This window comes from Hemibagrus wyckioides, linkage group LG13 (genome assembly GCF_019097595.1).
Source record: "Hemibagrus wyckioides isolate EC202008001 linkage group LG13, SWU_Hwy_1.0, whole genome shotgun sequence".
NCBI lineage: Eukaryota > Metazoa > Chordata > Actinopteri > Siluriformes > Bagridae > Hemibagrus > Hemibagrus wyckioides.
In genome coordinates, this window is record NC_080722.1 from 24381703 (window position 1) to 24404076 (window position 22374).

The following is a 22374-nucleotide window of genomic DNA, read 5'->3' on the forward strand; positions in this document are numbered from 1 at the left end:
TGGACTAACAATACCTACAAAGATTTAACCCACTGATCATCTCTGGGATGAATTGTTACATCCGAAAGCTTCAATACATCAAAGTAACAGTTATTAATAATTCCTTGACTTGGGTTCCATATGTGTTTTATTGAAAATACAGATAATACTGTGCAAATACCTCTGCAAAAACCTGTAAACCTTTATAAGAACCTATATGCATATTTCAGATAAACCCTACAGCACTTAGAATAACATCATTATCATGTTGGTATTAATGTGTGAATGCATTTAACATCTCAGGCGACATCCACACCACTATCAAGGTCACAGCTATGCTGTGAATGTTAACACAGGTGTTATCACCTGTATGTGTAGAATTTACTGGAATGGTCTTCTGCCCCAAAAGGTACTCTCTACTCTACTACTCAATATGGTGTGCGACAGTTTCTTACTGTGTTTCTACTGATTTCCTCTAGTCGATTTATGCCACTCCCACAGTGGTGTGTAGGGTTTACTAAATCGACTGTGCAACAACAAAAAAAAAATTTCTTCTTGTGTTTCTACTTCCTCCATCTCCACAGTCATTCTGAACTTGATGACAGCACTGACAATGGACTGGACTTTTGCATTGTACATTTTCCTGATTTCTGGTAAGATCAAACTATCTTTATCACTGATATAACTCTATCTAAGAAATATACTGAAATTCAGGTTCTCGTCTATTGCTATGGCAGGTCTCATAAACAGTCACATTAAGGACAATGAATGATTTGCTGAATCTGGTTTTGGGTTGTATTTACATGTAATACGTGTTAATTTTGATATATACTGTATGTTTGGTGAATTTTGTATAGGTGACATGGCATGTAAATAGGCTTTGACCACAGCATTTAAACATAACAGAATGCCCTTTTATGGAAGCTGATGGAATGTACAAGGTTTAGCCACTTCCTGATTTTCTTCTCTCTTTTTCTCTCATTTTCAGTTTTCATCATTCACTGCTTCACAGTCACAACAAAGCATAAAAAAAAGTTTGCAGAGAGATTCTTTTAAACAATATGCCACTTGAGGGTGTGGGTTACAGTGATTTTATAATGGGAATATGTATTATTTGGTACCACAGGAAGTAAGGTTCATGCACACCTTGTTGCTTTTATAAAACCATGACCAAAATAAATCCTGTGTTTAATAAATCTTTTATTTATGGTGTTGTAAGAATTGTTTTCACAGTAAACAATTCTTACAACACAGTCTGGTCAGTAAGCTTTGGTTGCTAAGCAACACAACAGACAAATATTAGGGCATTTCCATGGACGAACAATGATTTAATGTTCACACTCGTTTAATATTCTCCAGTGATGATGTGTGTAGTGGGAGCCCCTCTAAATCTGAAAGCTTTCATGCAGATCTCTAAAATCCAATTCAGTCATCCGTCTATCCGTGTGGGAGTTTAAAACGTAATCACAATAATAATGACAACACAATTCCAAGTACAGAGTACAGATGCAGAACAGAAAATAGTGCCTGATGCATGTTCTCTTCGCAGAACAGTCTTTCACAGTCAGCACTGCCTGCATCTCCCTAACCGATCCGTCCTTCATATTTTGTTCATGTATCCATATAAATAGCTATCTATCGCTAGGATACATTTTGCAATGGCTTCAGACGTGGCTCATGAAATCAGATTTTAGAGTGCAACATAATCATTTTTAGATGAACATATTTGGAAGGAGTCTCCACTCCAAGCCTGAGGTAAAGGTATAATGTGGATTTTTCCCTACGAGAAAAAGTTCAGGACGAATCAGTTTCTGACCATGAAAAGTTATTCTTTCTCATCTTGAAGAGTGAGAAGAGTGAGGCAAATTGCTGTGGCATAAAAAAACTTACAGGAAACGTTTAGCCGGTAGCACTCTGATTAGCACTACACCATTTTTTTTAACAGCACACACCACGTTTTGTGTCTTTATTACATATACCATATATAGCATTATGATATCCGGTATAAATAAAACAAATCCAAACAGTTCCTCTAAACCTAATGAAGGTTTTTATAGGACAAAATGGTGACTAAATCTACAATAAACAATATAGAGTACTTCAGATATGCATAAATAGTCAGATGCATACACATACAGATAGATTATATTGAGCTGTTCTCTCATGGTTACCTTTTTTTTTTACCCATTGAGCATAGCAGTGTTGTAGCACTGAGTTTATTTTAGACATCGTTTCACTGTTGGGTTGGGTTGCTGTGGTCAACCAATAATCTCCAGTTAGTCTGCTACTGATAAGCAAACTGTGCAGGAAAGAATGATTAACCTCAGTCTCTCTACCTGTACAACGTGTACCAAAATGGAACACACTTCCATCCGTGGTTCTCTAAAGAGATAAGGGTCCTAAACATACTAAATGGGTTCTAGTGTGTACCATGTTGAAACTTTCTGTTTCTGTTTTAAATTTTTTGCAACCAGTAACCAATTTAACTATCAAATAAATTCCAAAGTACAGAACATAAATGACATTTAAATATACATGGTAATACATATTTTTCTTTTTACACGTACCACACATTTTAGGTCCCAAGCGTTTGCCTTGATATAGGTAGTCAACCAGGCTAATAGTCACACACCCTTGGGGATACTGGACCACAGTGTGAGGAACCACTACTCTCTAATGGAATAGAAGTGTCTAATAAAGTGGCCAGTAAGCATATAATTTACTGCTACACTCAAATGCAAATAATATCAGCACATATATCTGGTGCAGCAGGGGCAGTGTTTTGAAGTGATTATTATGATTATTCCGAGAGAGAGAGAGAGAGAGAGAGAGAGAGAGATAAATAGAGAGAGAAAGAGAGAGAGAGAGGATTGATTTATGTTCAGTAGTGTCTACAACATGTCTAACAGTTAGAACAGTGTGGGATTCATGATGGTCTGGGATGCCATCTTGTGGAAATCATTTAAACCAGTGATAATTTCCTTGCACCAGTAGGTCTTACTGTTTTGAGGTAAAACTGTTCCTTTAGGAGTCTTCATAACAGAAGACTTTACACAGCAGCATCAACACGACAAGCAGCAAGTGTTGGTCTTATTAACTTTAACAAGGACAGTGAGAAACGAGAAGCTTGTGAAGGAACTACAAATTATAGCTGTTATAGCAAGTGATATGAGGAACTAACTTGTTCCACAAAAATGAAACATTAAGTGGATAAAAATGATGCGTTATTTTTAGAATCATTTGAGCATTGCTGTGATGTAATAGAACATCAGGACATACTGGAAAGTAATCTAAATCAGAGTGGTAATAACGTCTTTTCCTGTTGGGCCACATCACACCACCACAATTTTCTATAACAGCACACTCCTACAGTTTGCAAAATAGTGTAAAACCAATAGTAAAAATGTTCATATACATTTCTACTAATATGCTGCATTTAAAGATGAGATTGTTTCCTTTCCCTTTTGGTAATGCATTTTAGACACATTATCAGACGTATTTTTATTACAATTTTTTGGTTTATTTTTACCCATCTCTCCTTTAATCTTCTTAAATTTAAAACCAAGAGAGCTCTAGTTTGCTTTCAAGTTTTCAAATTCAATTCAAAAACTGGCACTTAGCTACGCCTCTGCTTTCATATATACCCCCACCTCCTGCCTCACGCTAGAGAACTGACTGGTCTGCAGCTGACTCCACCCATGGCAGGGAAGGAAGTCTGCAACAGCCATCTATGCAATAGGCCTGTGGACTATCTGGAAGTTAAAAGGCTGTAAAGCTAGATACCAATGAGTGATCTTGGCATCCTTCATGCATTGGGGGTGTTTCGAACAGAGGTCAAAGGCCCATCCCAACAGGTAGTACCTGAGGGTGAAGACCACCCACTTGATGGCCAGGCACTCCTTCACTGTTGCTGTATTTAGTCTCTCTCACCAATAGTTTGCAACTAATATACAGCACAGGGTGCCCCTCTCCATTGACCACCTGGGACAAAAGGGCCCCCAGCCCATGTCTGAGAAACAAAAGGGAGAGAGAAGTCAGGAGAATGCAAAAGCATTCCATCACAGAGTGCAGCCTTTACCTTAGTGAAAGCCTGCTGGCATGGCCAGTAGAGAGTTGCAGTAGTCCAGTCTTGAAATTACAAGAGACTGAACAAGCAGGGATGACCAGCAGTTCAGTTTTGCTGGGGTTGAGTTTTAGCTGATGAGCCATCATCCATGATGATATGTCTGCCAGACATGCTGAGATCCTAGCAGAAGCTGTGGTATCTGAGGGAGAGAAGGAGAAGATAAATTGAGTGTCAACAGTATAGCTGTGGTAAGAGAGAGGATATAACTTTGCCAAGAGAATGAGTATAGATAATAGCCAGCCCCAGGAACTGTCTCAGCTCCGTTTTGATCTTGGGCCTCGGGTATGCCGCAATAGCTCTGGTCTTGTCAATTTGGGGTGCTCCTGCCCATGACCTAGAGCATTCTGTCCATAAGCCACTGAAATGTTGCCTAGGGCTCCAAACAAACCAAAAGGAAGTGGTGAAGAATTGGTGTAAACCAAGCAGTGTGGAAAAGGCTGTTTTGTTGCAGGACACTGGAGTCAAGTAAATCCAGTGTTGATTAAAAACAAGCTGCACCTAACCGGTCAAGCAGTTTGTCAATTGGAGGCATTGGATACACATCAAATTAACACACTGCATTGACTTTTCTAAAGTCTACACAGAGTTGTACTGACCTGTCAGACTTTTGCACCAGGACCACCGGGCTGGATCACCCACTGTGCTACTCCTTGATTACCCGCGTTTCAAACAGGTTGCAACATCCGGGTCCCCCAATCCTTGTGGGGCTTGAACCTGAACCTCTGTGGGAACCACATGCACCCCATGCCATGGAAAGTCAGACCCATGCACAGGATTGAACAAAGCATTGTTTTATTAACAGGGGTAAGACAAGACTAAAACAAAACATGAAACAAAACTAATCATAAACAAAATGTGACGATCTGCCATACAGACTGACAACACTAGAAACATGGAAGAAACAAACATATATAAATATGGCAACACATCAAGGGCCTTGATATAAAAAATATGGAGGGCCTGGCACAAAGTACACGGGAGAACAAACAGAAATGCAGGCTCCGCCGATTCACCTGCCAGCACCCCCTCCAGTGGTCTGGCAGGGAACTGTCCCAGTGATTCCTGACACATGGCCTGAAATTCATCCCAAACCACCTTTATTGTGTTCAGATCAGCTGCACACCATGACCCCTGGGGGTGTCTTAATGTGGTGTTCTATAAGGTTAGTGTGGCCAGGGAGAGGCAAGAACACATCATGAATTTCTTTTTGCAACTAGGCAACCTCCATGAGTTGGGACAGTAAGAAGTGGTCTAGAGTAAATGAATTTGATGCTTTTAATTTTAGCTCTGGACCCAGTTCCTTCCTTTTGGCCAATGCCATGGGGATCTCTTTCCATAGTTTTAGGAGGTTGAGATAGTAAATTTGCAATGCCTCACCTCTATCCAGAGAGGAGAAAAGGAAAAACGTGGTCTGCGGTGCCGGTTTTGGAGCAATAGGCTTCTGTTTCTGAGGCACAGGAACCTGGGAAGAGCGGGGAGTAACAGCAGGGGAAGAAGGATGAGAGATATGAGAGAGAGAGAGAGAGAGAGAGAGAGACTGATGGGATAGGGAGAAGTCGAGAGAGGGCTCAGGGTACACCGCCCTGGTCCTTCACCAACTGGATGACCTTTGTGAGGATGGCTGCCAGTGCATCAGCCGTTTGCTTGAATAATTCTATGAAGGCCTCACCATCATCGCTGGGGCTTTTGCAAGAAGGAAATGGGATGGGGCTGCTGGGTTTGTGGCTGGAATATCATTGTACTGGAGCAGGCTCCTGAGCAACTGACAATCCTCTTCTTGTTTCTGGAACACAGCCTGGAAGTGCTGCTCCTGGTCCACATGCAGGTCCTTGAGCATTGTTGGGCAGCATGGAGGCTGGCGAGGGATTTCACCATCTAAGTCAGTGGAATCCAAGATAGTTCACCTGTCCTCAAAAATCCCGGGTTTTGGCACCAGTGGGTGAAGGAGGGAAACGAGGACTTTGGAGGCAGACAAGTTCAAATCAGCCAAGGCAGCTTATTTTGCTTTCACTTTTCAGAATTTTATGGAACACACACATGCTTGTGCACATGCACAGCTCAGCAGTGTTTTCCTCTCTCTGTCAGTATGCTCTCTCTTCCTGCTTTATCTCTGCCCGAGATTACCGCAAGAGAGAGCAAATCATTAGCAATATAAATCACAGGTATGTGAACTATACTGCTTGTTCTTGGCCACACCTCTGCTATGATAGCATGCCTTTTAATGCACATTGATTGATTGAATGATCCTCTGCAATCTCAAAGCCATTTCAAAAAAACTTCTAACATACACCCGAATCCAATTCTTGGGTTGTTTTCTTCCGAGTTTTTCAGTATAAATAAGTATAAATTTACACATTTTAATTACAGGGGTTGACAAATGAAAGAAAAAAACAGAGTGATTTAGACTGAAAGGGTACAGAAAAACCAAAAAGGCAAGTTTATTTAACAAATATTCTAAAACGATAAGCACAGTGAGGTTGTCCAAAAAAAGTACAAGGGTCAAAGTAATTCTTACATATTAAAACAAGGAAAAAGTGTGTGTAATTATTAGGCAATAAACTGGGAGGGTATGATTGGTGGGAATTGAGGAGGTGGGTGTGACTGCTCGTGAGAGATTCTGGTGGTTCCTGTAGGATGGAGCATTTTTCAACAAACATAAAGCATGTTAATAAGGCATTGGCAACAGTACTAAACATCTCTGTAGCTGTCCTGGACATTTTTTCCATAAGATATCCTGAAGGTCTATATCATGTTCATCTTCATTAAGTTGTTCAGTAAGCCCTCATCCATGTGGAGTGCATGGGGTGGAAGAGCCCACTCCCAACTGGAGGAAAATGTAGTGCTACAATTATGAATGATTGACGACTATCAAAGGGGTTTTTAACTCAACTTTGAACATGGACCAGAATTCTTAGTTTCTTTCAAATTTCAGTAAAAATAAAATGTTTATACTCAAATGTACTCTAATATTAAATAATAATATTATATAATAATTTAATAATTTTGTACACTATTAAAACTTTAATTCATGTATCCTGTTTTTTTTTTTTTTTTAATTATTCTAGTATCTCAGTTAGTGTTGGCTTTCAACATTGATACAAATCCATGGAAAAATTTCACCCAACCCCAAAGCATAGCCTTCGGCTACAAAGTGATACAGAAAGATTCTATGAGGTGAGAAACACAACAGACATAATGACACTCCAATGCTCCAGTGACACATGCCTTCTACTGAACTTTGTGGCCCATACATTTACATACATTTCTAGTGAAAAGAGAATTACAACGTCTATCATTTTAAAACAACTGGTTTTAGCATTATTTCACCCCCGAATTCTAGTCAAATGTTCACATACACTAAGTTGACTCTTTCGAAGCAGTTTGGAAAGTGACTTTTAGAATCATCTGATTGGCCAATTACGATAATTAGAAATGATTTGGGACTGTACTGCATTATTCCACTGTATTTAAGGGGCAGTATCATTTTGTCCTTAACACTTGGAAAAATCCAAGCAACCCTATCAAGATGTCAGAAGTCTGTTTTCTCTTTAGGAAGAAAGGTATCACATGCACCTGAAGAAACAATTGCTAATATTCAGTTCAATTCAGTACAATTATACCTGTATAGCACTTTTATAGTATTTTATAGACTTGTATGGGGCGGTGGTAGCTCAAGTGGTTAAGCCTCTGGGTTGTTGACTGAAAGATCATGGTTCAAGCCCCAGCACTGCTAAGCTGCCACCACTGGGCCCTTGAGCAAGGCCACCAACCCCACCCTGCTCCAGGGGTGCTGCATTATGGCTGACCCTGAGCTCTGACCCCAGCCCCCAAGGATGGGATATGTGAAGAAAGAATTTCACTGTGCAGTAATCTATATGTGACAAATAAAGACAACTAAAGGTTGTTGTTAAAGTTTCAAATATAAATGTACATTTATTCCTAATGAGCAAGCCAGAGGCAATGGTGTTAAGGAAAAACTCCCTGAGACAATATGAGGAAGAAACCCTGAGGGGAACCAGAGTGAAAAGGGAACCCATCCTTATCTCTGTGACACCGCAGAGTGTAATTATAAATAATTCCCTTCTATAACTGTACACTATACATTCAAGTGCAGTTGTGTAACTAGAAGCTTTTGAGCATCATTACTGAATTCATTACAGTTTTAACATTAATTCTTTCCTGCTGAAGCCATCAAATGCTCGTCAATGGGAACCCGAGCGCACTCCTGACCCCGACCACAGCAGGAATCTGGTGTTATTTCATTTTTGAAAAGTCATCACTGTAAAAAATACATTTGTTGCTTTATCATCTAATAAAAGTGTGGTTAGTTTTATTATTAGATTTATACAATATGTTTTTGTTGATGCAGTAAATAAAATCAGTAGTAAAGTGTAAAAAAAAAAGAAGCAGATAATGACAGTCAGTTATGTTTATAAAAAAATTCAGGTTCATATGGCTAACATTTCCCTTTTCTTCTCAGTGTGATTGTGAGTGATCCCTTAATCCAAAGTCAGAATCAAAGAGGGAGATTGTACAGCTGTACTGTTAGCAGCGAAAGCTGTTCACCAATACGAATCAATGGTACTAATGCATACACAATATTTATTAATCATAAGTCTATGCCATATTTCATCAAAAGTTTATTCCAGAAAGGGTACTCCTTTGACCCACATTTGACTTCATGCTAAATCTTGTCACAGTGCCCTCTGAGGCTATCAACATGTCACTTGGACTGTCAGTGACTAAAGATCCCACAACTTCAAACTTAGCGGTAAGTTACACTGGTGTTTCCAGTCAGGTACAGAAAAACTCTGTATTTCAACTCAGGTAAGGATTGAGCTTAAATTGTAGGTCTGATATCCCATTGCATGTTTTGCTTCTATATAAATATCAAAATTGAAATTTTTCAGTGTAATGTCCATTCAAGAGTCTAACCATCTGACACGTTTTTGGCTCATTTTCATTATTGTTTCATCACAGTTGGCTCAACTGTACATTAGTGGTTATTACTCAAAATATCAATCTGGTATGAAGTAAAAGGGAAAACATTATTTTTCAGGTCTGTGGCCCAACCATTCCCAAGCAGTGTAAGCAATTTACTGCATACTATGGCATGTGTTTTATTCTGAATTCCAACAATAAGCCATCAGAACCTATTCCACGCACTTTGAGAGGTATTTCATATGAGGAGCTAGCACCAATTAACATTCATAACCTTTTATGTTTTATAATGTTCTCTATTCTTATATTTTGTTTCTCATGCTTTCTTTAGATTGCCCGAAAACTGACATTGCATTCTTGTTGGATGGCTCTGGAAGTGTAAACTGGCATGATTTTATTACAATGAAGAACTTTGTTATAAGCATGATTAACGAATTCAAAGACAGAGACTTTCAGGCATGTGCAGAAACATCTTTGCCTATCCGATATGTTTGAATGTTTTTATACTTATGAGAATAAATATCCTGTTGCCAGAAGCTACAGCTACATGTTTATGCAACTATACGGTAATATAATGAAAGCAAATTTATGTCTTTATAAACATTCTAAACACAACTTCAAGATAAAATTGTTAAGAAGAAATAGTTAAAAACACCTTATTAAGGTGGCAGAATCGCTGGCCATCATTAGTGCTTCATGAAAGGAACACAGAGCAGAACACAGTACCAAGTCCCCTATATAACAAATAAGTCTTGAAATAGATTGATTTAAATGTCTATAATGGAATAGATGTGTAGGTGTGATTTATCAGGTGTCCACAATTGTTTTGGCGTTTAATGTATGTTCATCGTTATACTGCCCAGGTGAACAAAAAAATAGAATTATCTGGCTAACACACTAGCATTCAAGAAATCATTCATTTTTGTAAACTTACTGAACAAAATGTCCTTCTGGACTCATGGGACTCATTATTAAAAATAGATTTTTATGACTCTGTTGTAAAAAATGAAATACAATTTATTGTGAATGTTGTTTTCTTTTTCAGTTTGCAGTTGCACAATATTCTGATATCTGTGAAATACACATAAAATTCAACACGTTTTCAAGCACTGATCAAATAAGCATAATTAAACAATTCCGTTCTTGGACCTTCACAGCCACTGCAATCAAAAAAGTTGTGTAAGTATTATGAATGCATCTAAAAGCCAGCGTGTTCTCTATTGAACTTTGTTATTAAAAAAAGGTAAGTGGATGCCATGTTCACAAACACTTCATTTATTTCGCACAGGGATGAATTATTTACCCCTCAGGCAGGGGCCAGGGACAGTGCCAACAGAGTGTTGGTGGTCATCACTGATGGTCAGTCAAATGATCGACAAAAGCTGCCTTCTGCTGCTGATGAAGCAGACAGAAAGAAAATTATTCGCTATGCTATAGGGGTAAGTAATTGATATTGATATATTGATATTAAACAACTGAATTTCATAACAAGAACTAAGTGGGTTTTCATGAATGCCACATGATGTAAATGTTTCTGTGAACAATTTCCAAATAGATTTTTTTGTATCCAGATGAGACCCAGTAAAACATTTTTTATAAAGACAACTACTAACATACTATGATATTATTTAGAACTAGTTAATACCTAGTAAGTACTAGTATGTATTAGTTTAAAGGAGCGATTTAAAAGTTAAAATACATTGTGTGTGTATTTGTATATGTGTATCTATTTATGCTGAAACTTTTACTTCACTAGGTTGGAAGGGCCTTTAACATTAAAGAAGCAGAAGACGAGTTGAAAACTATTGCATCGGATCCAGACGATACACATGTATTTAAAGTGGATGACTTTTCTGTATTAAAGAAAATTCAAAAAACACTGGAAGAGAATATCATTGCAATTGAGGGTATACAAGTAAAATTATCTACTGTAGCTACTGAAAAAAAAGATTTGATTTTCTTGTGCTGTTCACAGTAACCTGTCATTCTTGATATTATTACTTTATTAGGAACTCAGGCTACAGGAGACGCCACTAGAATGGAATTTGCACAGGATGGCTTCAGTGCAGACTTTGTTTCAAATGTAGGTCAATTTTTGAACCAGCACTGGTTGTCTTTCATTGGTTCTTTTGTCACTTTTAATTAAATATTGCTAATCTTGGGCACCTCTGTACTACTCTACATAATGTTTAACACATCAGTTCAGATTCATTTTCTGATTTCTACATGGGGCAAGAACATTGTTTAAAATGATTTTAGTTGGTTTAGTTGAGTTGATTGCCTGGTAGGTGGGTAAACAAATACAGATGGCCAGATCTATCAATGTGTCTATGTACAGTGGGGAAAATAAATATTTGATCCCAAATATTTGATTGGAGGTTTGCCCACTCACATAGAAATTAAGGGACTATAATTGCTGTGGTAGGATTGTTGTAACAGATAGAGACAGAATATCAACCAAAAATCACATGATACAAATGTTATGAATTAAGTTTCATTCATTTCAGTGAGTAAAATAAGTATTTGATCCCCAAGCAAAACATGACTTGGTACTTGATGGAGAAATCCTTGTTGGCAAACAAAGAGGTAAGATGTTTGTGATCTTGTAATTGGTTACCAGGTTTGCACACATCTCAGGAGGGATTTTGGTCCACTCTTCTTTACAGATCTTCTCTAAGTCCTTAAGGTTTCTTGGCTGTCACTTGGCAACTTGAAGTTTCAGCCCCCTCCATAAATTTTCTATAGGACTGAGGTCTGTGGACTAGCTAGACCACTCTATGACCTTAATGTGCTTTTTTTTTGAGCCACTCAGTTGTTGCCTTGGCGGTATGGTTTGGGTTATTGTCATACTGGAAGACCCATCCACAACCAATCCATTGGGCCCTCAGTGAGGCAAAGTTGGCCTGTACATTTAGCAGAGAAACAGCCCCAAAGCATAATGTTTCCACCGCCATGCTTGACTGTAGGGACGGTGCGTTTATAGTCAGCATTTTTCTTCCTCCAAACACGACAAGTTGAGCCCAAATTTGGCCTCATCTGACCACAGGACTTTCTCTGACTCCCAATCCTTCTCTGAACCATTTAGATGTCCATTAGCAAACTTCAGACGGTCCTATACATGTGCCTCCTTGATGAGGCGGACCTTGTGGGTGCTGCAGGATTTCAATCCATGGTGGCGTATTGTTTTACCAATGGTTTGTCTGGTGACTGTGGTCCCAACTGCCTTAAGATCATTCACAAGCTCCTTCCATGTAGTTCTGGGCTGATCCATCATTTTTCTCATGATCATCCTTACACCATGAGGCGAAATCTTGCCTGGCACTCCAGAGTGAGGGCAATTGGTAGTTATTTTATATTTCTTCCATTTGGAAATAATCACTCCAACAGTTGTCTCCACATCAGATGGTTTCTTGCTGATGGTCCTGTAGTCCATTGCAGCCTTTTGCAGGTCTACAATCTTGTCCCTGACATCCTTTGACAGCTCTTTGGTCTTGCACCTGGTGGTGGTGAGGTTTGAATGGAAGATAGAGGTTCTGTGGACAGGTGTCTTTTATACACGTAATGAGTTGTAGTTAGGAGCACTTCCTTAAATTGACAGGGCTAATCTTTGTACCACATGAGCACATAATCAGTCTGTGGGAGCTAGAATTATTGTTGGCTGGTAAGGGATCAAATACTTATTGTACTCACTGAAATGCAACTCAATTTATGACATTTGTATCATGTGTTTTTTCTGGATTTTTGGTTGACATTCTGTCTCTGTCTGTTACAATAAACCTACCCATAACAATTATAGACCCTTCATTTCTTTGTGAGTGAGAATCAGCAAAGGATCAAATATTTATTTTCCCTACTCTATCTATCTATCTATCTATCTATCTATCTATCTATCTATCTATCTATCTATCTATCTATCTATCTATCTATCTATCTATATGTAGGTATGTATTGTGTGTATTGCATTTCTAAACATTTAGTTTTTATGTGTTGCCCAAATTCCTTCTTTTGACCTATTCTATTGGGACCTCTGTGATTCTTGGATTGCTCCATGTATTACAACAGTATTGAATGCTTGATGCTGTTTTTGTTTGTCTTTAGGATGCCATGATAATGAGTGCAGTTGGAGCATTTCAGTGGAAAGGTGGTTATCAGAAGTACAATACACAAGGGATAGCTCAAAACTCCTTTCATAAGGGCAACAGTAATGAAAGTTATTTAGGTGAGATGCTCCTCTGCTTTGAATGAATTAAACCAAGGATTTAAAGCATTTAAAATGTTTAAAATATATATTGGGGGTCTGGTGGGGTTCCTTATAATGATGAATTTTAAAGATAGGTTAAAGATAGAAAAAGTAAGAAATTTGATATGTTTGTATTGCCATATATGTTGTGCCTCTAAATACTGCATAGTGCGATAATATAAGGCAGGGATTTGTGAGCAAACATGTAACATGACCAAGAAAACTGACTGCTTGCCCTGTGTTCACAGGTTATTCCATGGCCGTAGCAAAAACAGTCAATAATCAATTCATCATTCAGGGGGCACCAAGAGACAACCACATGGGGGCAGTGATCATATCTGACAATACAGACAGTGTAATTCAGACACTGTTTCCTCCTGAGGTAATTTTATTTATTTAATTACAGCTCATATTAGCAACAAACATACAGAAAAACTCTGCATTGTGGTTCCCCAGGTATTAATTCTGCCTCACAGCTCCTGCACACAGTGTTCAGACCTATAGATGTGAACAGCTATGTATTTCCCAGTCTCAGATGAAATTCAGACCCAGTCACCATTTTTTTTCAGCGTCAGATCGGTTCCTATTATGGTGCTGAGTTATGTGTGGTGGACTTGAATTCGGACAAGTCTGCAGACCTCCTACTTGTTTCTGCTCCACTGCATAATGAGGGGGATCAGGAAGGAAAAGTCTTCATCTACACCTTTCCAGAATTGTATGGGTCCCAGGTAAAGAGTAAACACAACAGTGCTATTCTTAACATCTTATTGAAAATACCCGTTCATCTCAGAAGTCTCCATTTAGACATTTTTTTTTCGCTTTGTAAAAGAAATTTGATCAGTAAAGTAAAGCTGCTTCCTGTTTTTAACCGCTCTTGAAAGTACTTGGCTATGTTGCATAAAATGCTTAGTTTACATACAGGGGATTAAATCATCTTGGGATACTAAAAACTCAGCACAATATATAAGAACAGGACTTCCTGCAAAGAGTTCAGATTCACCCAATTCTGGCCCAAAACTAACTTCACCCTTAAACGGTCACAACACTGGATAAAGTGCATAAAATGGCTACAAGTTGATGTTCACACTACTATTTAGAGGTCATGTGATCTTGAGCCACCAAAGACTTATTAAAATACATACTGTATGTAAGAACAGGACAAGCAAAGATGCCTACAGAAGTTAACAAATATAAATAATTGACTATGAAGTGTAGTACACAGTAATAAACTAAACCAAGTTGAATATTTTATTACTGTGAACTGCATTAGTTTTCCTACCTTGTCATGTAGTTTTTTGTACCAGAATATTGGCTGGTACGGTTTCTGTTATATTCTATGCACATTTTACAGGTACAACACCTAAGGTCAGTGAAAGGAATCCCAGGACAAAGGGGGAGGTTTGGCCTGACGTTGGCAAGCCCTGCGGATTTAAATGGAGACAGTCTGGTGGATGTAGTGGTAGGAGCACCTCTAGAAGAGAATAACCAGGGAAGCATCTACATCTTTAATGGGAGAAATGGAGACATTGCCCCCACCTTCTCTCAGGTCAGACAGGAACAAGTGTACAGCATCCTGTTATGACTAAGACTTATTTAAGATGCATTGTAATGTATTGTATTGTGAAAGAGCAAGTTGACACTGATAAATGCCCCAGTACCCTGATGTCTCATATACTGTTTAATTTTGCCATGGAAATGTACATACAACAGAACACACAGTGAGGGTAATTTGACGCAAAACTTCATTATAAAGCAGTCATAGATCTTACTCAGGTAGGGAATCTCAAAATGCTGTAGACCTAAGCTGCATCCTCTATGTGCAATGTCCCCATGGAGAGCCCCTGATCCAGCCTTCCAGAGCCAGATAGGGTGATCCTCCTGGGGACCTGGAGGACCTGTATAACCTTCCCATCTGCCTGAATAACCATCTTCAGGAGTGCTGGTTGGAGCACCCAGTCAAACAGGGCTAACTACTTGAGTGTGTTTAGAGGCTGACCCATCTAACATCCAAACCACTTTTAGACCCCACTAGAACCCATACAATTGGGTGCTGCTTATTCTGGCAAGAAGGGCCTGTCACATTGATATACTGTCATCTCAGGACTATGGGCAGTTAGACCAGAGCCAGGCTGCCTGCCTTTTCAAAAATTTAAAATACAAGGACCCTCCTAGACAAAGGGGTCTGGGTCAGCCCAGAATGTGACCCCGCACACCTGTGGCTTCTTATCACCCAAACTTTGAGGTGAGGGCAGACAGTTGAGCCTGCAGTTCTGTACTGATTCATGGGTCACAAGCAATTTCATTAATTAGCGTTCGGCCCACAGTCTAACACATTGCTTCAAACACATTGCTTGTTTATGGCCTGGATGGGTGACTAGTGGCCTCTGATGTTAATGCAACCACCAGGATGGATAGACAGATAGATAGATAGATAGATAGATAGATAGATAGATAGATAGATAGATAGATAGATAGATAGATAGATAGATAGATAGATAGATAGATAGATAGATAGATAGATAGATAGATAGATAGATAGATAGATAGATAGATAGATACTTTATTCATCCAAAAAGGAAATTCACAGTTTCCAGCAGTATCCACAAACACAGGTCATAGATAAAATAAGAAGGAATATAACAAAAGATACTAAAATACCCAAAATTAAGGGCACAAAAATATAACAAAAAATATAACAAATAACAAAATAACAAAATATTACACCATTTAACAAAATATACCAAAAAATACTAAATATAGAGATTTGAGGAATAAATATAGAGAATTAGACGAATACAATATAAGTAATGTGCATAAAAAATCTACAGATGTAGTGAGGTGATGTGCAAAAACCGTTTATGTGCAAAAACTGTGTGTTTATGAGTCCTGTGCAAAACTCCAGGACAGAGAGTAGTGTCAGCACTGACTTTTCAGGACAGAGAGTAGTGTCAGCACTGACTTTTCAGGACAGAGAGTAGTGTCAGCACTGACTTTTCAGGACAGAGAGTAGTGTCAGCACTGACTTTTCAGGACAGAGAGTAGTGTCAGCACTGACTTTTCAGGACAGAGAGTAGTGTCAGCACTGACTTTTCAGGACAGAGAGTAGTGTCAGCACTGACTTCTCCCACCCAGAGTGGAGTTAAAGAGTCGCATGGCATGGAGGAGGAACGACTATGGTGCTGCTCACCCTATGCATTGGACACTACACATTGTGTGGTTCTAAACATCACCTGAGCTGCTTTGTCATGGGTGTTCCTTGGCTGCAGCAGCATAACCTCAGATAGATTGGTCCCCAGATTTGTCTCTGTGTTGTTTACAACAGCCTGTGCCCCTGTATAGATTACTATACTGGAGATTACTATATAAAGTATATGTATAACATATATACTATATACTATACTATATGCTATATTCTGTATTACTATACAGGTGACCCATAAATACACCCCCTGCCCTTGATGAACTTGACCACTTACAATGTGCTAAGGTCTTCTCTAAACTAGACCTACACAATGTCTATATCTTAGTTTGCATCAGGGCAGGAGATGAATGTGTGATGGTGGGGTCCAGTGATTCTTGGCCTTTACAAACATCTTCCAGCATTTTGTGAAGAATGTCAGTACTGAGGCCACCCCACTTTGTCCACTGACCAAGAAAACTGGGCAAAACAGTGCAGATTTACATGTATGGCTGAGGTAAAGGAGGCATTTGGGGCTGTAATGGAGAGGGCGAAGTATCAGAAGAAGTATTGGAAGAAGCAGTCCACTAGGGCACTTCAGGAGGAGGCAGGCTCTATAATCTCTCTGTCTGTCTACCCACAGAGAGGTCAGAACTTTGGTGTTCTTACAGCATTGGTTCTGGTGGCCTGAAACAGGGTCCCTCTTCCCATGTATGGCCACACATTTCCCTGGACAAGGTGATGGGGTGAGACGTGTAGTTGTGGGCAGGTTCTCAAAGGCCTGTAAATTTATACCGCTGCCCAAGTGACTGCAAAGCTCCTTCTGCAGCATGTAGTAAGGATGCGTGGCTTTCCATGTGACTTGGTTAAGTTTAAGGCTCTGTGCAGCTCACTTAAAATCTTCCACACCATCCTTGGTCACTTCCAGTAAAAAGGAAATACAAGTTCTATAACATGCTAAGACTTTTGAAAATTGACAGCCCACATATGGGTGTTATCTTACTTTCAGTCTTGTGTTTTGCATTTGTTTACTCACACTAGCATTGAGATGTTGGTATGTGGGCAGTATCTTTCCTCACCAGACTGAGATAACCGTATGGCTGAGGCACTTTGTTTTGTGAAGCAGAGCATATACACTCAACAACTGGTCTTGAGATATTCTGGTCAGAATCCATGTACAAGGGTCTTTAATAACAAATTCTAAATCAGTGTCAAAATAGATCCTAGTCAAACACATCAAAAACGCAGCACACTCACTCACTCACACACAAAATACAAATTAAACACTATGTACGCTAAACACTAAATAATTCTGAAAAATAATTATTTCAAAAATGATAACAAATCATAATATTGTCTTGTTTCTCCACTGACAGAGAATCACAGGCTCGTCTGTAAGCAGTGGACTGCAATTTTTTGGTATTTCTCTGAGTCAGTCTGCTTTGGACCATAGTAACGACCAACTGCCAGATCTTGCTGTCGGTTCCAAAGGAGCAGTCTTGCTTTTAAGGTTTGGCATTTTCTCGGAATGTGGGTTATACTGGGATGAAATGATCAGGTTCAGCAGCTTTCCTTGTCACTGCTGGGTTTACAGCAGTCTGGAAACCAACAATACAGTATTTTTCTAGCCACGACGCTAAGAGCAACAGTCTTAGACAATGAATAACATTAAAGTGGACTAACAAGGTTCAATAAAGTAGTCAACATGTATGTGGTATAATTTCAATGAAATTTACGGAAATTCCACGCTCTTGCTCGTTTTCCACATTTTGTCCTGGTACAAGTGAGAATTGATTTTTTTCAAAATCTGGTGTACACAATATGCCTAATATATTTGGGCAAACATTGACTCTGTGGGTCAATACTTAATAGAACAACCTTTAGCTGCTAGATATCTTTCCCACTATATCTTTGAATATCTTTTCGCATTTGAATCACCAACATGATTGTAGAAAACCTCAAATTTGATTTCTTATGGCTATTTTCCCCAATTTGGGCTCCACTGCCACTCTTCAGTAAACCCAGCTTTGTGGAGAGTCCAGGCAAACAGCTTCTTCCACCTACGCTGTGGATCTCACCAGGAACTACATGGTCAATTGTGATGCCTTGGTTTCTAACACCGTCCTTACCCAGTCATTGAATGTCAGTGAATGTCTAATTTCTGGGCTCTCCCGTTGCTGTGCCATATTACTTCTATTTTTAGCTGATGCATTTAAGCGGATGTTTTAATTTTTTTAATTTTTATTTTGTTTTTTGATAAGCAAGCTCTTTATAAAACATTTCAAACTTAGTCCTTTTTCTTTTTTGACAGCTACTTTGTTTACATGATGCTATTTATGTAGGTATGTTCTCTGATAATCCCAGGGGCCTTCCACAAACTGGTATATTTATAATGAAATAATGTGAAACTCGCTGAAGATAATTAAAGACAGATCAGCGAATTATGTGGCTTCTAATAGCAAATGGCTGCACCAGAACTAATTTAAGGTTTTACGTATCTGCTCAACAGCAGGCTAGGAGTCTGCTTAACACTCATAATAACTTGGATTTTCAGTGTAATAATATGGTCAAATCCCATTTAATGTGAACATACTGTTAGTTTGATGTTCCTTTTACATATTTGCCTTGTGTGTTGTGTTTTGTGTAAATGTTCAGATCTAGACCCATTGTGGATTTGCAGACCACAGTAAGTTTCTTACCATCCAAAATCCCCATCAAAGACTCTGACTGCAGCAGTCCTTTGCAAAACATCATAACATTGTGTTTCACAATGACAACAAAGACTGGCATCACAGGTTCCTACATTTTTTAAATGCATAACCTATCGACCTTTCCCACAAAATAACAAGGGGAATTGTTGACTTTAGGAAGCTTATGATTGTTATTTGTTTCTGTTTGTTTAGGTTTGTCTGCCAAGTTAAACTATTCATTAAAGCTTGATGCCAAACGACAAAGCTACCGGGCCTTCTTTTCAGAGAAAAACCGTCTTCTATCTAACACGATAGATGTGTCCCTAAATGTGAAGTGCATTAAACATGAATTTAATATAGAGGTATTTGAAATGCTCATTTTAAATCTTTTAAATGTATTTACCTGCACACATTTAGAGCTAAATGAGAGTGTATGAATAACAAAGGGTTAATAAATAATAAACAGGATCCAGAGAGACTGTAACTTGTACCCTTTTAGTTCCTCAAGACTAGAAGAATCTATAATGATATATTGATTTATCCAGTCTTAAACAACTGAAATAAAATCTGAAATATTCAGTTAGCATTATTGCAGCCTAAGAAATGTCTTTCTATTTATTTATTTATTTATTTATTTATTTAATCAATCCCTGGAACACTTTATTCTATTTGTTTTCTCCTGCCTTACAGGCTTGCCCTAATGATGCACTTAACCCAATAATTAATGAGTTAGTGTATACATTTGAGGGTCTCCCTAGTAATCAACTGAACAATTTACGACCGATGCTACCTCCTAATACAAGGAATACCACAGATTATAACGTAAGTACTGAGAGTCTAAAGGATTAATGATCGTTTCCATTATGTTTACAATTAAATGTCCTTTTACACCTCAGTTCTGTTTATCTAATTTTCTCAACTCACTATATAAATCATATAAACCTTTTAATATTAGACCATGCATGTGACTCTTCACTGTGTAAACTATTTCCACAGCTGGGTTTTGAAATAAAGTGTGGAGATGATAACATCTGCACTGATAATCTCAGAGTGGATTTTAACTTTTCTGGGTAAGATAATTGGTAAAAACAGTAACACTGTTATATGGTATGATTGGTGAAAACACTCAGTGCAGTCCTGAGACAGATGATTTGACCTTGTGTTTGCTTTGTTTGTCTAACTTTTCCTTTTTCAGACACTCAGTCATACAAGTTGGAATAATGCAAGAAATGAATGTAACTGTCTTCATAGAGAACAGAGGGGAAAATTCCTACAACACTCGTGTAATTCTCAAGTACCCTTTTGGACTGTCTTTTAGGAGATCCACCACTAAAGAGGCAAGTTTATCACATAAAAAATGTACATTTTGGCCACATGAAGAGTTGAGTTATACTGTCTATGCATAATGATTAATTATAAAAAAAAAAACAAAAACAAAAAACCCCACAACAACAACAACAAAAAAAAACAGTGGTGCAGCACAGTCCTGTTTCACAGGTCCAGGGTCCAAAGTTTGAGCCTGAACTGAGGTTACTATCTTTGTGGAGATATGCCTGTGTGCACATGGGTTTTCTCCTGGTTCCGTTGACTTACAATAAAAGATAAGTATGCATATGTCTGACTGTAATAAAAGACAGAATGCAATTGAGCAGGGTTAAGGGATCTGGTTAGTGGCAGTGCTGTGATCAGAACCTTTGAATTAGTAGCCCAAAGCCTTAACCAATGAGTCACTACTTTTGCTTAATATTGATAGGAGCATGGTGACACAGTGATAGTTTGCCCCTTCTTGAGTTCCCTGATCCCTCTGGTTACCGTCTGTTTGTATATTTTCATGATTTTAATTTAGTGTTTATTGTGAACACAAGATGGCTCACCATATACACTTGTGGTAAATATTAGTGCAGTGGTTATGGTGCTGATCTGCTGATCAGAAGGTTGTGAGTTTGAATTCCAGGACTACCAAAACTGATACTGCTGGGCTCTTGAGCAAGCCTCTCACTTATACTAACCTTCAGCTGTATAAGTGAGGTAAATGCAAGTTGCTCTCGATAAGGGTTTTTTCTAAATGTTTGTGTCAGGTCGCTGACTGTAACTTTCAACAGTCCAAAATGTGCCAAAGTCCTATATGCACTGATTAATGTTTTACTGTCAGCATTGGGACGATCTCTCCGATCTGCAGTGGGTCTCCCATGTAAAGGAACATATTTATCAGTGGGACACCTAGGCCAAAATATAAAGTGTGTTTATCAAAATCCACTCTGTGTGTTTAGTATAATCCATCCTGTGTGTAGAATCCACACTGTGTGGTGAACACAATCACTGAAGCATTCCTATGGCTCCTATAACTCTCATAAGAGAACCATCTCCCACAAGGGTCCTTCAAACAAACGTTAGACAGGCTACATCATGTCCTCAGATTGCTGCTAGGTGAGCGGATGTGAAGATATTACTCAGTGAACATCAGATCAGATGGTCCTGATGACTAGGTTTTAGGGATACAAACTACAACTTCACCTCTGGCCCTCAAGACTTTTCAGGGGTCCAGCGCTCATTGATAAACTCCAAATGTGAAAATGTGTTCAAGCACAGGCTTGCTGGAGATATAGAAAACTTAATGACTGGGAGTGTAGATTTTAGGGAGCTATGAAGTGTGATAAGGGTAGAGGGAGTGTAGATCTTCTTCTGAACAGTTGTGAAACATTGTGAGACATGTTTTGTCAGTAGAAAAAATAGCATAAAGGTCCCTGGAATCTCCCCTTACTGAGTGCAAATCATTGAAGACATGACACTCCAGACATGAGTCCAGGAGAGTTGCGAATGCACCTATAGTAATACTTGAGAAATGTTTGGTGAGGCACTGCTGAACCTCTACTCTCCTGCTTGTGGTCTCTTGATTGTCTCCCTCAGCCAGGTCTTTGGTTTCTCTTGATCTCACCCCTTGTTCAGATGTAACACTCCTGAATACAAGCGTGCCTTAGACAGAAGCAGGGTTGTGAATGGTGCTCAGCTCTTTGAACTGAGCTCATTGTCTAGATACTACCCTTTCCTCATGGTATAGAGTTGAAAGTTCCCATCTTTACTGAATGTGTGCAATCACACAGCCCACCACTGCAGAGAGTGGGTGGTAATTCTCTGGAGACTCATAGGCTTATTACTTTTTACTGTTACCCTTTTGAAGGGTGAGGTGCCTTCATCCACCATAATTCGCTAGGACTCATGG

General features: G+C 38.8%; 1 protein-coding gene across 1 annotated transcript in view; it reads left to right on the forward strand.

Moving 5' to 3' along the window:
• The first annotated feature begins 563 nt into the window (after positions 1 to 563).
• LOC131363788 (integrin alpha-X-like) overlaps positions 564 to 22374 on the forward strand; it is a 28972-nt gene continuing 7161 nt past the window's right edge. Inside the window, exons 1-20 of the mRNA XM_058406651.1 lie at positions 564 to 632; positions 7171 to 7279; positions 8586 to 8686; positions 8806 to 8876; positions 9165 to 9279; positions 9378 to 9502; positions 10092 to 10225; positions 10335 to 10485; positions 10803 to 10953; positions 11056 to 11129; positions 13145 to 13265; positions 13535 to 13668; positions 13856 to 14014; positions 14638 to 14832; positions 17841 to 17974; positions 19120 to 19259; positions 19368 to 19516; positions 19845 to 19976; positions 20151 to 20224; positions 20350 to 20491. Coding sequence (XP_058262634.1) covers positions 578 to 632; positions 7171 to 7279; positions 8586 to 8686; positions 8806 to 8876; positions 9165 to 9279; positions 9378 to 9502; positions 10092 to 10225; positions 10335 to 10485; positions 10803 to 10953; positions 11056 to 11129; positions 13145 to 13265; positions 13535 to 13668; positions 13856 to 14014; positions 14638 to 14832; positions 17841 to 17974; positions 19120 to 19259; positions 19368 to 19516; positions 19845 to 19976; positions 20151 to 20224; positions 20350 to 20491 — 2466 coding nt within the window. The 5' untranslated portion in view covers positions 564 to 577. The remainder of the gene's footprint in view (positions 633 to 7170; positions 7280 to 8585; positions 8687 to 8805; positions 8877 to 9164; positions 9280 to 9377; positions 9503 to 10091; positions 10226 to 10334; positions 10486 to 10802; positions 10954 to 11055; positions 11130 to 13144; positions 13266 to 13534; positions 13669 to 13855; positions 14015 to 14637; positions 14833 to 17840; positions 17975 to 19119; positions 19260 to 19367; positions 19517 to 19844; positions 19977 to 20150; positions 20225 to 20349; positions 20492 to 22374) is intronic.